Here is a 15,233-nt window from a genome sequence, read left to right as displayed (position 1 = left end):
GAAATCATCAGGGCGGGCTTTAGCCGATGACGGACAGATGATCAACAGAAACTGACCAATGAGATCATCAGGGCGGGCTTTAGCCGATGATGGACAGATGATCAACAGAAACTGACCAATGAGATCATCAGGGCGGGCTTTAGCCGATGACGGACAGATGATCAACAGAAACTGACCAATGAGATCATCAGGGCGGGCTTTAGCCGATGATGGACAGATGATCAACAGAAACTGACCAATGAGATCATCAGGGCGGGCTTTAGACGATGATGGACAGATGATCAACAGAAACTGACCAATGAGATCATCAGGGCGGGCTTTAGCCGATGACGGACAGATGATCAACAGAAACTGACCAATGAGATCATCAGGGCGGGCTTTAGCCGATGATGGACAGATGATCAACAGAAACTGACCAATGAGATCATCAGGGCGGGCTTTAGCCGATGACGGACAGATGATCAACAGAAACTGACCAATGAGATCATCAGGGCGGGCTTTAGCCTATGATGGACAGATGATCAACAGAAACTGACCAATGAGATCATCAGGGCGGGCTTTAGCCGATGACGGACAGATGATCTACAGAAACTGACCAATGAGATCATCAGGGCGGGCTTTAGCCGATGACGGACAGATGATCAACAGAAACTGACCAATGAGATCATCAGGGCGGGCTTTAGCCGATGATGGACAGATGATCAACAGAAACTGACCAATGAGATCATCAGGGCGGGCTTTAGCCGATGATGGACAGATGATCAACAGAAACTGACCAATGAGATCATCAGGGCGGGCTTTAGCCGATGACGGACAGATGATCAACAGAAACTGACCAATGAGATCATCAGGGCGGGCTTTAGCCTATGATGGACAGATGATCAACAGAAACTGACCAATGAGATCATCAGGGCGGGCTTTAGCCGATGACGGACAGATGATCAACAGAAACTGACCAATGAGATCATCAGGGCGGGCTTTAGCCGATGATGGACAGATGATCAACAGAAACTGACCAATGAGATCATCAGGGCAGGCTTTAGCCGATGATGGACAGATGATCAACAGAAACTGACCAATGAGATCATCAGGGCGGGCTTTAGCCGATGATGGACAGATGATCAACAGAAACTGACCAATGAGATCATCAGGGCGGGCTTTAGCCTATGATGGACAGATGATCAACAGAAACTGACCAATGAGATCATCAGGGCGGGCTTTAGCCGATGATGGACAGATGATCAACAGAAACTGACCAATGAGATCATCAGGGCGGGCTTTAGCCGATGATGGACAGATGATCAACAGAAACTGACCAATGAGATCATCAGGGCGGGCTTTAGCCGATGATGGACAGATGATCAACAGAAACTGACCAATGAGATCATCAGGGCGGGCTTTAGCCGATGATGGACAGATGATCAACAGAAACTGACCAATGAAATCATCAGGACGGGCTTTAGCCGATGACGGACAGATGATCAACAGAAACTGACCAATGAAATCATCAGGGCGGGCTTTAGCCGATGATGGACAGATGATCAACAGAAGCTGACCAATGAGATCATCAGGACGGGCTTTAGCCGATGATGGACAGATGATCAACAGAAGCTGACCAATGAGATCATCAGGGCGGGCTTTAGCCGATGATGGACAGATGATCAACAGAAACTGACCAATGAGATCATCAGGGCGGGCTTTAGCCGATGATGGACAGATGATCAACAGAAGCTGACCAATGAGATCATCAGGGCGGGCTTTAGCCGATGATGGACAGATGATCAACAGTAGCGTAATCATCACATCATTAAAAACGCTTGGGTTGAGTTTGCTCTAATCCTACACGGAGAGCTTGTTCGTATCTGCATCACCTTCACTATTTCTCTCTGAAATGATGATCATGTTGGGTAAGTGCTCTGTGTTTCATTAAATTCTTTCTTTTACAACACCGGCAAAGATCGTTTATTCCAGTGCGCATGCAGACAGGGTTGCCAAGTTTTAACAACAAAACCCGCCAACTACTAGCCCTAAACAATAGCTTCTCGGGGGGTTCTCCAGACAAAATGGCGTTTGGGGGGTAAAATGTGTGTTGTTTTGGCAAGGTTGCTGCTAAAATTCGCATTCCTGGGTCTATATATCCCATAATTGAGGTCGTTACAACCCGGGGAAATGAAAAGCAACCCGGGGGGAAACCACAGACTTGGCAACACAGTGCAGTTGAGCTCTGTTGACATTTGACAACTAACGTTATGCGTCACTCCGTTGCTCTGATTGGTTGTCGGTCTGACCAATCGAGGTCTTTCCTGGTTGGGTTGAAACACGCCCCATAATCACAGCCCAATGGAGCGTCAGACTCATATTCTGACTAGAGCTGAGTATCAACACGTCAGGCTAAGTTTTTGTTATTTTTGGACCCAAATGTATTTTGGATGCTTCAAGAGACTCTAATTAACCCACTGATGTCTCATATGGACTACTGTGATGATGTTTTTATTCCCTTTCTGGACATGGACAGTATAGTGTGCATACACTTGCATACGCTCTCAGACTAAATATAAAATATCTTAAACCGTGTGTGAAGATGAACGGAGGTCTTACGAGGTGTGGAACGACATTTGGGGGAGGAGTTAATGACAGACATTTCATTTTTGGGTGAACTAACCCTACATAAGCTCGGACTTATCATGTGATGTGAAGCTCAATGCGTACCTTTGGTGTCGTTCAGCGGGTCCATGTGTCTGTAGATGTAGCCCTCCAGGTAGTTGTGGAAGCGAGGCGTCGGGGGGAAGAAGGCCAGACAGATGGCCATGAGCTCCCAGCCTCTCTGAAGGCTGTCGTAGCGGAAGTTCTCCGTGGTTTGTCTGCACAGCTGGATGTAAAGCTCGTCCCTCAGGCCCTGGCAGCTCCAGCCCCTCACAGCCACCTCTAGAGCCACAGACAGAGGGTCTCCTTTGGCCCGCCGGTCGCCCATGTAGGTCTGGATCAGTTTAAAAAGGTCCACGGCCTCGCGCTTTACGGTCCGGTCGGAAGTCACGATCATGGGCTTCTTGATGGGCTCGCTGCTCCAGGCCAGCATGTTAGCAATTGAGACTTTCCTCCTGAACAGACCCTGGAAGACAGAGGAAGGCTAAACTCCATGAAATCAAAATTTTGACAATTATTTAACATCATGATTTTGTTAAATTCATGTTCACTGCAAAAAATGCTCTTCTTACTTAGTCATTTTGTCTTTTTTCTAGTCTAAATAGCTAACAATTCTTAAATCGAGATGCATTTACTAGAATTAAAATGATATTTTTTTCTTGTTTTGTTGAAACTAAAATAAGTTTTTGCTTAAAACAGGCAAAAGGATCTGCCAATGGGGTGAGAAAAATAATCTTGTTTCTTGTCTCCGTCCCAAACAGAAATAAGATTATTTTTCACACCCCATTGGCAGATTATTTTGCCTGTTTTAAGCAAAAACTCCCTTCATTTTGATATTTTTCCCCAATATCTTATGTCATTTTACTCATCTAGTAAATGCATAGTGATTTAAGAATATTTAGATATTTGGACAGGAAACAAGGAAAAAATACTAAATAAGAAGAGCATTTTTTTTGCAGCGTGCCTTCTGTTGTCTGACTGATAGTTTAGACTTTTTTACCAAGTAAAAGTCTTGTAGTATAACTGTAAATACGTCCACCTTCAGCTCGTGCTTCGAGTCTTTTTGCTTTTTATTTTCAACAAAACAAGAAAAAATGTATTATGTTATTTAACTTATCTAGTAAATGCATTTTGATTTAAGAATCTTTAGATATTTAGACTAGAAACAAGACAAAATTACTAAGTAAGAAGAGCAGTTTTTGCAGTGAATGGAGTAGATTGTGTGCAACAATTAGAAATGAACTTGGGTACTGTAGGCTTTACAATGTGATGTTTATCTGCTGACCTCCAGTGCATAATGATGTGAATGGGTAACAATTATATGAGAGTACAACAAACAAACAAAAAACATGCTTAGACAACATGCACAAAATTTTTTTTTTGATCAAACTGGTGCGATATATATTATGTAGATGCCTCATTCGGCCGATCCGCGCAGGCACTAATGAGGAATATATATCTAAGATCGAGCCAGTTTGATCTTACCAGACGGAAGTAATAGCGGATGGGAACACTAGATGAGATTTGTCTGATATGAGGTACTAAAATAACATAAATACTGTTGTGTTTCTCACAGAAACCGATCGGTTCGTGTCTTAAGACATCAGTGTGTCGTCAGGAGCAGCAGGGTTTTTGAGCATGTTGTCTAAGCATGTTCTTTTGCTCTCATAGAATTGTTACCCATTCACATCATTATATGATCTACAGCAGGGGTCTCAAACTCCCGGCCCGCGGGCCACTTGCGGCCCGCAGGATGATATTTTGTGGCCCCCTACTTGACATCAAAGTTTAATGTTAGTGCGGCCCGCGTGTTGCTCTGAAAACCATTTTTGGCGTAGTCGTTGCGTGTGCCGCGCTTTATGCCTCACTTTGTGTGTGTGTGTGTTTGAGAGAGTTAGCTCGGCCCTCTCTCATGCAGTACAATTGGTTGACACCGCGTGATTGACATCAGATAGTCGAAATGAATGTGGTTTAACGGCGCTCAAATGGCCAATCAAATCAAAGTAGGCGGGATTTACATTCTCTTTTGGCTCGCGCACATGCTCCCGCAGTCTTCACACACACACACACACACACACACACACACACACACACACACACACACACACACACACACACACACACGAGCGTGTGTCAATCTATCGCGTAATGCCGTTGCGAAGAGTGACTATTCTTTCCGGTAAAATCACAAAACTAAATTGCACACACACAAAAGCACACAAAATGCAACGTTTCCATGCTCTTAATATACAATCATTGATGAACATTATAATGAAGAAAACTATATGAGCGGATTAAAACTGAACATTTGAGACGATTTACTAAAAGTCTACTATTAGACCACTGAGGAACTCAAATATAAGCAGCAGATGTACGTATTTATTCACTCATGGGAATAATCTCGGGACTAATAATATTTGACAACAATTAATGCAAATATCGTTCAGAATTTCGTAGAATTTCGTTCACTGATCTGTTTTACCTGGTTATGGCCTTGCTTTGAAATAGTCTATTATTTTAAATAAAAATAAACACATTTATTATTTCAGTATTACATAATGATTTAATTTCTATTGGCCATATTTATTAGTACACAATTACCATCACACACCTGTTGGTAATAGATAGGTGCGAAGGACGAAGGATAAACAGATCCAAAAATCTCAAATATATTGGCAATAAAAATAAAAAAACACGAGTAAGCAAGAGAAGCCATGTTCATGTTCAGAAGAAACATTAATGTTGAAGAACTGTTAATAATAAAGATTGAGAATATTTGATCAGTTGTACTTTTTTTGGGGGGGGGGGGGGGGGGGGGGGGGGAATTTGATGCGGCCCAGCCCGACCCAGAGTCTACCTCTAGCGGCCCCCAGGTAATTTGAGTTTGAGACCCCTGATCTACACACAGCATCGGATGAGTTAAAAATCTTCATTTGTGTTCTCCTGAAGAAACAAACACACCTACATGTTGGATGCACTGGGGGTGAGCAGATAAACATCACATTTTCATTTGTCGGTGAACTAACCCTTTAAAATCCATCATGAGTTTGTACCTGGGTGTGCTTGTTGAAGTGTTTGGATGCCCAGTTCTCGATGTCCGTCTCCGAGGACGGTTTGCGGAGCGTGAACTCTGGGAAGACGCCGCAGCTCGCACTGGGCATCATGTTCCGGGCGTTCCGGCTGGCCTCGAACTGAGAGCACGCTCCGAGATCTTCCGACTTTTGGAAGAAAGAAAACATTGTATGTTGATGTTGAAGAGCCGCATTCAGTGCAGAGGAAGCACAGATATTAAACCGGCGTCTCAGCCTCGGGGTCGGGTCAAGAGGAAATGAGTCAAGCCCCAAAATAATGAGAACAACAAAAGGGCAGAAAATGCCTCCTTCAGGCAATTACACAATTATGAAATGATTCAACCGGTTTCCTCTTGTGACCTCAGTAACTCCAGAGGTTATGAAACGTTAATCAAGCAGGTACATGATACAAAACAATATGAATAACACTGAGAAGATTTTTACATTTTCTGAAGAAAATTTGAGTGGTGTTGCATCTCAAACTACAAGCTACTCCTAATTTAAACGAGTTAAACTACAGACGAGACACCTTAGTATAGACTATAGTCTACAAATAATCCGCTAGGAAGTAGTTAATCACAAAGGGGAAAATTATTAAATATAAATCCTTATAAATCTGCATCTATCAGATGATTCAGTTTAACCCTTTGATGCTGTTTGCTCATTTTTGACGCAAAAACTTGTACGTTTGTTTAAAAAAAAGATATTTACTTTATCAGAATGGTATGAAACTTGGTAAAGGTTTTGCCACTTGCTGTGTAAACAGCCCCCCCCCCCACACACACACACACACAAATCATCGACATGATTCGAAAAGGTTAAATGGTTCTGAAAATAGTCAACTTGTATTGTTTGCCATCGCACTGGAAATGAATGGGAGGCGAATTTCATCTAGTGGAAGCGTTTGGTACTGCGCCCAATTTTTTACTGCGCTAATTTTTTTTGAGATATCAACTTCAAATTGGTAACACACCTTGTTTAGATTTAGGCTTTGATTTTCTCAGTTTTAGCGTAGAAATAAAATTTTACGCATTATTGAGTATTATTGAGCTAAAATATAGTACAATCAAGTGATGAAAATAATTTGTGCTGTCATTTTTTAACTGACACATATCAGCACCAGAGAGTTAATTCTTTATCTGAAAAACATCTAAAGTAGATAATGTTAATTTAGATTTAATTTTACAATAAATTAGAACAATTTACTGTAAAAAAAATTACTTTTTTTACTGTTGGGGTAAGAAAAATGATAATAGAAAAAAATATATTTATAATTAGCTTACTTATTAACTTGATTAAATACATCTCGTTTGAAAGATGCAAAAAATACTGATACGTTTTTTTTGTAGTGATCCTTTAAAAAAAGACAATGCTGACCTTCTAATGAATCAGTGAGTCATTTACTTTAACAGTGAATCGTTCAATTGTATTGTATTGAAATGAATCTTTTGAAAAACAGAGTGCGATTCAGAACACCAGTATATGCTATAAAGGTCGTGGAAGGTGACGAGACCATGAGGGACAATGAATGCGTCCTTGGTCTTTCTAAATGGCTTCAGAAATACAGTTCATTTGAGCAAGCAGAGAAATCCTCCACCCTAATGACTCCCGTGGTGAGGCTGCTGACCACTGCATAATGAATCACACTCTAAACAGCTGGCAATGGGCACTGTGGGTTCATCGTCCTGCAGCGCTGGTGCTCCAGACATCATTGGGTGCGTTGACATGCACACCAGTGAGCTGATAACTCACAAATATCAGCTTATTGAAATAACCAGTTTTCTCCGTTTACATGCAAACCAGTAAACTGACAACGCAAGTAAACCGCGTTTACACGACTTTAAAACGGGTTATTTCCTTTTAGTGACGTCAAAAATAATCATGTCCGTATATCTGACTCTGGGTTTTCCAAATGTAACGTCAGTTTTGATGTTAAATTAAGCGTGTCAGCGGGAGATTTACAGCTCATATGATCCCTCATCAGTTCCAGATGCAGCGTTTAGACTGAACCTCTTCTACTTCTGCTGCGTGAGATGAGAACACATCTTTAACATTTTCTGGGTCTTAAAAGAGTCTGTGTTTGTGATATATAGAGCAAAACTCTAGCTCGCTCTGTCTGGGTGTGTTTAAATCTGCTCTAAGTTTGCGTTTTTGTCACCGATCACACATGCGCACTTCAATAAGCCGACAGAAAGCAGGTTAATGCGTTTACATGCAGCGCGAAATCAGGGTAAAAAAAAAAAACCTCCCTGTGTCGACCGGTTTATGCTTACGCTGTTTATGACCTTACTCTGATAAAAGAAAACGGGTTACCGCATTTATATGACCATGTTCATTGTCGGCTTATTAGCAGGCCCACAGCAGATTGTAGTGTCCGTCATTAAGCATACACAATCTTGTGTGTGATTGTGAGGACGTTGTAGGCTGCACTTATTGATGTGATTTTGTTTTTTAGTGAGAGGAATATTTTAAAAATGTCTAAAATAAAATTGACCACGGAGGAGTTAAAGGGTTACTTCAGCGATTAGCATATGGCTTTGTATCAGTAGAAACCCTGGAGAATATTCGAATGATTGTGCTTTCCTCCTCATATCCCCCTGAGATAATAGATTTATGCTTTTTATTTCTGGATAAATTCCTCCCATGACGCAAATCTCGTCAATTTGCGCCATCGAAGGAATTGTTGGCCAGAGGCTAAAGACTACAGCCAGCAGAGGGAGCCATTTCCGCATGTTTTGAACTCACGCGTAGGGGATGGAGATCACACTCACAGCTCGGCTCGCAGCTGCAGCCGCAGGCATTCATGTTTAAACGGTGCGGCCAGCAGAGCAAAGTAAGTCTTTCAACTTCTCAAACTAATTCCTATGAAAGTTAAGCTTTCAAAGGCATGAACTGAAAACGCGTCAGAATGAACATGTACTGTGAATCTATGCCGTGGACGCGTTTACCTCAGCTCTCATCACGAGCTCATCCATGACTGTCAATATATCCGACTCCTGCAGCGTTTGTGCTGTGCGACTTCCTCCGCGGCTAAATCACATATTGAACACATCCATCCACCATATGACTGCTCCACACATTCAGTTTTTAATTGTAGTGTCTGTTCTCTAACTGAACTGATGTAATGAAGATGATCGCGGTCGCGGTGGGAAAGTGATCAGTGATTCAGTAATCCAGTGGTGGTGGCTTTGGGAGTGGCCTCGTAGGGCAGCGATGCATTCTGGGAATTGTAGTCTTTCATCCCCATGAGACAAAAAGTCTTTTCTCAGTCTAGAAAGCACTAAATTAAAAGATAATTTCACATTTCTACTACATTAATGACACAGTTTAAAAACAGATTCATCTTCCCAGCGCTGAAGTCTACGAAAAGTACTTATTCATAGCTATTAAAATGTGTTAATTTATTTACTTCAGTAGGTATTTATTTATTTTCCTCTGTTGTTGAATGATTTGAAATTGTTTATTTAATGTATTGTCTACAATGAAATTGATAAATCAGTATTTTTAGTGGATGTAGCCTGCAATAAGCTTTGTTTAAAAAAAACATTAAACGTTAACATTCTGTTAATATAATATAAATAAAATGTAAGAAGTGAATATTTAATATTTTGTTTGTAATGCTTTCAGTTCCAGTATTTTTAGATCTGTTTTGACACATTTAAAACCATTCCACAAAATTACGCAAATAAAAAAAAAAAATGCGCACAGAAATCACAAAAAAATTCCACAGATTCCGTGTGGCCCTGCTTATTATTAGGCATAATCGGCTTAAGAATGTGCATGTAAACGCACCCAACGATTCCTCTGATCACATGTTTTGTTCAGGAGAGGCATGCTGTTAGTAAGTGATCAGATGCACCATTTTCAGCTGTTGGACCAGAAAACAGGTGGAAAATCCCACAGACACAGTGAAGGAGGGGGTCTAGTGATGAGGACTTTTGCACACCAGTTTCTTCAACAAAAAAAAACCCCATTAAAAAAGTAGTAAGCTATAATGATTTTATTATAATATAGACTCTTACAAAATGAATTTTAAATCTTGATGGTAATATTTCAAAAGGCAGATCTTATGCTCTTCATCTATATTTGAGCGTTCACACCTATTATTTCTGAGTGGCGGCGTGAAAGTTTCATGGCCGGAGGCGTTCTTGATCAACACGATTAATAAATGAGTCACGTAGGCGTCCATCTTCTTTTTCATCCGTCTGCTGCTTCATGAGCACGTTTGGGCTGCTGGATGCTGCTGATTCCTCCACTCATCTTAACCTCCTCTCCTCATTACCCCGTCATGATTATTCAGTGTCAATACTTTTTTTTGGTGTTGGAAAGAACTGGAGAAGACTGTCTAGATCATATTTCACCCAAAATCCAAAGGAATAACTAATTATATACTGTATTATAATTAACTTACTTTATATATATATATATAAAGTTACAAAAAATATGTATATTTCTGTCATGACAACTCTCGGAGTGTCTGGCATGGTAATGGTTATGAAAATGTTGATATGTTTGGTCTTGGCAGATCTGCTGCGCTGCTGCTGTTTTTGCTGCTGAGACTCCGCCCACACGCTCTTCTGATTGGCTGTGATGTTTGATTGATTCGATTTTTTGTTTTATTGAACTGGTTGTGAGTGCAGTGCGCTTGCAGAGAGACTCCGCCCACAAGCTCTTCTGATTGGCTGTGATTTTTGATTGATTAAGTTGTGAGTGCAGTGCGCTTGCAGAGAGACTCCGCCCACAAGCTCTTCTGATTGGCTGTGATTTTTGATTGATTAAGTTGCGAGAAAAGTGCACTTGCAGAGAGACTCCGCCCACACGCTTTCATAATTGGCTGTGATTTTTGATTGATTAAGTTGTGAGTGCAGTGCGCTTGCAGAGAGACTCCGCCCACAAGCTCTTCTGATTGGCTGTGATTTTTGATTGATTAAGTTGCGAGTAAAGTGCACTTGCAGAGAGACTCCGCCCACACGCTTTCATAATTGGCTGTGTTTTTTGATTGATTAAGTTGCGAGTGCAGTGCGCTTGCAGAGAGACTCCGCCCACACGCTTTCATAATTGGCTGTGATTTTTGATTGATTAAGTTGCGAGTGCAGTGCACTTGCAGAGAGACTCCGCCCACACGCTTTCATAATTGGCTGTGTTTTTTGATTGATTAAGTTGCGAGTGCAGTGCACTTGCAGAGAGACTCCGCCCACACGCTTTCATAATTGGCTGTGATTTTTGATTGATTAAGTTGTGAGTGCAGTGCGCTTGCAGAGAGACTCCGCCCACAAGCTCTTCTGATTGGCTGTGATTTTTGATTGATTAAGTTGCGAGTAAAGTGCACTTGCAGAGACTCCGCCCACACGCTTTCATAATTGGCTGTGATTTTTGATTGATTAAGTTGTGAGTGCAGTGCGCTTGCAGAGAGACTCCGCCCACAAGCTCTTCTGATTGGCTGTAATTTTTGATTGATTAAGTTGCGAGTAAAGTGCACTTGCAGAGACTCCGCCCACACGCTTTCATAATTGGCTGTGATTTTTGATTGATTTGGTTGTGAGTGCAGTGCGCTTGCAGAGAGACTCCGCCCACACGCTTTTCTGATTGGCTGTGATTTATGATTTATCTTGTTGTGAGTGCAGTGCGCTTACAGAGAGATTTTCAATTTATCTTAATTTATATTTCTTTTGCATTCAAGTAATAAGACTTTCAGTGGGCAACGTGTTTAAAAATAAAAATCTCAATGGTCATAAAATAAGCTTTAATTTCCTGATGTAATTTATTTTAGGTGTGAAATGTGATCCAAACACACAAACACAAGGAAGTGTGTTAGATGCGTCGCACACGGCATGTGCCTCCTGGAGCTGGTGTGTTTGTGACAAGGTTTGGACTCTGACATGATGCCTTTACATAAGAGCAACGACTCTTAAAACTGCACATGCTGAAATATTCATGTCCTTACAGCAGGGCGTGTCTGAGCGAAGAGACGTGTGCATGTTCTGCTGTACAAATGCACATCTGCCTTCTGCGCGCCTGGACAAGAGAGCCTTGAACCTTCCCATAAATCTCTAAAAAATGGAAAAGCATCATGATTTAAACACTGCCCAGAGAGCTGGAGCCGGCCCTGTGGGGTCTGAGCTGCATTTGCTGCATTGCTGCAAACGTTGTTAGGGAATAATTAAATGTAGACAGTTTGTGTGACACCGTTTCCTGCAGGACCAGCTGTCCGTCTCAATTATTATCAGCAAATAGAGCAGAACCTAAAAAAATTCCTCCAAGGAAACACTCACACATTTCAGCCTATCCGAGAACCGCAAAGCCCAATAAACCCAGAACAAAGATATCACTGGTTGGGTAAGAGGCGTCGAAAGGTCAGCTTCCCAATTAACCCCACTGGCAGCGTTTAACCAGCGGTTCAGGCCTGATTCGAGCAGGGTGGCAGGACATTTAAATGCTCATTATATTGGGCTGAAAGGGCTCAGAGTTCAGCTCAACGCTGCCACAAAACCCCATCGGAGGATCCAACTCATTAATGGCCCGAAGCGCCAATGTGTCCAGAAAAACTTTTTCTATCACGCCATTTGTAATAGTGCACTCTAACATCATGATGATACACAATCAAGCAACTTGATTTGAGTTCATCGCTATTAATTAGAAAGTGCACTGCTTCTAATGTTAAATAAAGCCCCAGTTTCTAGGATCATTTCACAATATTCTATCTGAGGTTTACCTACTTATTAGTTTAGACAGCCGAAATTCCCATTTCCGTTAATTAAAGCAGGGTTTCACAAACTTTTTTTGTCGGTCAAACCTGTTTGACCTTAAATATTTCCCCGTGAGATTTAAATTATTTCATTAATTTAACAACACATTTGCATGTTCATTTGCATGTCAGTTAACTCTTTCCTAGTCTCAGCTTCAGACGTCACACTCATGAACCGTTGGCTGAACGTCTGACGCATGTGGCGCACAGTTTAAAAGTCGTCATCTGATTGGTTGAGTTTATAGGATGTTTGTGAGACGTGTGTTACGTTCTTTAAAGGGATAGTTCACCCAAAAATGAAAATGTGATGTTTGCATCCAAAATGTAGGTGTGTTTGTTTCTTCAGTAGAACACACATTAAGAATTTTAACTCCATCCGTTGCTGTGTGTCGGTCATATAATGATGTGAATGGGTAACAATTCTATGAGAGCAAAAAAAAAAAAGAACATGCTTAGACAACATGCATAAAAACCCTGCTGCTCCTGACGACACATTGATGTCTTAAGACACGAACCGATCGGTTTCTGTGAGAAACACAACAGTATTAGTTTTTTTTTTAAACCTCATATCCAGACGAATCTCATCTAGTGTTCCCATCCTTCATTACTTCCGTCAGATAAGGTCAAACTGGCGCGATCAGATATATATATATAGATTCCTCAATAGTAACTGCGCGCATGGACCTAGATTACGCGGGTGTCCCCCGCACTTTTAATAAAATGTATTTTCGTCCCCCGCATTTTTACTGGGTCTCACCGATCCTAGTCGACTCGCTCCGAGCGGGATTCGAACCAGTGTTACCTGCGCGGCGGCGGGCAAGTTAACAGCGACGCTAAAGACAGCTTTCTCTAAACTCAGTTGATAGCGCACCTCTTAAAGTCACGGGCAAGTGTATTTACATGGAAACTGAAGCTGAATTTATTATCATTATTCCAGACTTCAATGTCACATGATCCTTCACTAATCATTCTCATATGAGGATTTTATAATCAAGAAAAATGTATGATTATTATTTTTAAAAAAATGTTGAAAACAGTTAAAAATGTTGTGGAAACTATGATAGGCCTACATTTTATTTTTCAGGATTCTTTAATGAATAGAAAGTTCAATGGACAGCAATTATTTGCATTTATTAAATAAATTATTATCTTTTGATCGGTTGAATGAGTCCTCTACATAATATCTAAGATCGCGCCAGTTTGACCTTATCAGACGGAAGAAATGACGGATGGGAACACTAGATGAGATTCGTCTGATATGAGGTAAAAAACAAAAAACAAATGCTGTTGTTTTTCTCTCAGAAACCGATGAACAAGACATCAGTGTGTCGTCACGAGCAGCAGGGCTCTTTGTGCATGTTGTCTAAGCATGTTTTTTTGTTTGTTTGTTTTACTCTCATATAATTGTTACCCATTCACATCATTAAATGACTGGCACACACCAACGGTTGAGTTAAAAATCTTAATGTGTTCTCCTGAAGAAACAAACACACCTACATGTTGGATGCCCTGGGGGTCAGCAGATAAACATCACATTTTCATTTTTGGGTGAACTAACACTTTAACGGCCCGCTTGGAAACTAAAACCGTGATGCCAAACTCTCTTGTGGAAGAAGAACGCCGTCATGTTTACATCTGTGGCAATGAGTGCTAACCAGGATCAACTAAATGCTGGATGTATGTGAAGTTCAGGACAGAAAACTTGCACAAAGTTGAATGAATAATTTGTAGATGTACACCGGTCTGTTATTGTAGGGACATCGACTTAACATCTTCACGCCCCTAAACATGACATGGAACAAAACTAACTGCAATTACAAACTGGTTGCGTTACATAGTCCATGACCAATGAAAGCTAAGATAGAGTCCAGACCTTCTGCCATCAATCTGAAGCTCTGTCTATTTGAGCTAAGGCCTTTATTAACCCCACTGGAGCCATGTGGAGTACGTTTATAATCGAAAGATGCACTTTTTTGGTCTTCAAATTTTAGGCTGCCATTATAAAGCTTGGATTGGCCAGGATATTTTTTAATATAACCCTGACTGACTAACCCTTCGTCTGAAAGAAGAATGTCATACACACCTAGGGCGACTTGAGGGAGAGTAAATCATGGGCTAATGTTTCTTTTTTTGGTGAACTATCCCTTTAAGCCTTTTAAAATAAGTGGACGACATGCTTTGTGATGTATAAATTAAAACAATCTGCCCTCTTGGAAGTTAAAATGCCCTTTAAAATCAGTTTTTTTCTGGTTCTTCCTTCAACGTGATTTTATTTTCACCTGTTTTATGTTCCAGCAAATGTAAATGAAGGAATCATTCATGTTCAGAGCATAAATCGATACTAGAGGTTAGACAGGTTTAGAGGTTAAAGGGTAAGTTCACCCAAAAATGTAAATTGTTTCATTAATTCCTCCTATGGTTGGCCAGCCGTCAGACCTCCGCTCATCTTCACACACAGATGAAGATATTAGTGTTGAAATCCGATGGCTCAGAAAGGCCTTCATTGACACCAATGTCATTTCCTCTCTCAAGACCCATAAAGGCACTAAAGACGTCGTTACAAAGCCCATCTCACTACAGCGGCTCTACAATCATTTAATGAAGACACGAGAATAGTTTTTGTGTGCAAAAAAACGAAATAACAACTTATATAGGAATGACCGATTTCAAAACACAGCTTCGAACCGTTATGAATCAGTGAATCAATTCATGATTTGGATCGCCAAAGTCACGTGATTTTAGCAGCTTGACACGCGATCCGAATCATGAATCGA

General features: G+C 41.1%; 1 protein-coding gene across 2 annotated transcripts in view; it reads right to left on the bottom strand.

Annotated features, from left to right (window-relative positions):
- The window catches only part of arhgap39 (Rho GTPase activating protein 39), a 76,971-nt gene that overhangs the window by 30,070 nt on the left and 31,668 nt on the right, over positions 1 to 15,233 (bottom strand). For both annotated transcript variants that reach the window (XM_067418235.1, XM_067418236.1), the window contains exons 4-5: positions 5,697 to 5,861; positions 2,710 to 3,109 (exon numbers count right to left, since the gene is read on the bottom strand). In XM_067418235.1, coding sequence (XP_067274336.1) covers positions 2,710 to 3,109; positions 5,697 to 5,861 — 565 coding nt within the window. The remainder of the gene's footprint in view (positions 1 to 2,709; positions 3,110 to 5,696; positions 5,862 to 15,233) is intronic.

Source organism: Pseudorasbora parva, chromosome 15, assembly GCF_024679245.1.
Source record: "Pseudorasbora parva isolate DD20220531a chromosome 15, ASM2467924v1, whole genome shotgun sequence".
NCBI lineage: Eukaryota > Metazoa > Chordata > Actinopteri > Cypriniformes > Gobionidae > Pseudorasbora > Pseudorasbora parva.
The sequence above is the reverse complement of the archived record's forward strand: the minus strand, read 5'-3'. Positions and strand labels throughout refer to the sequence as shown.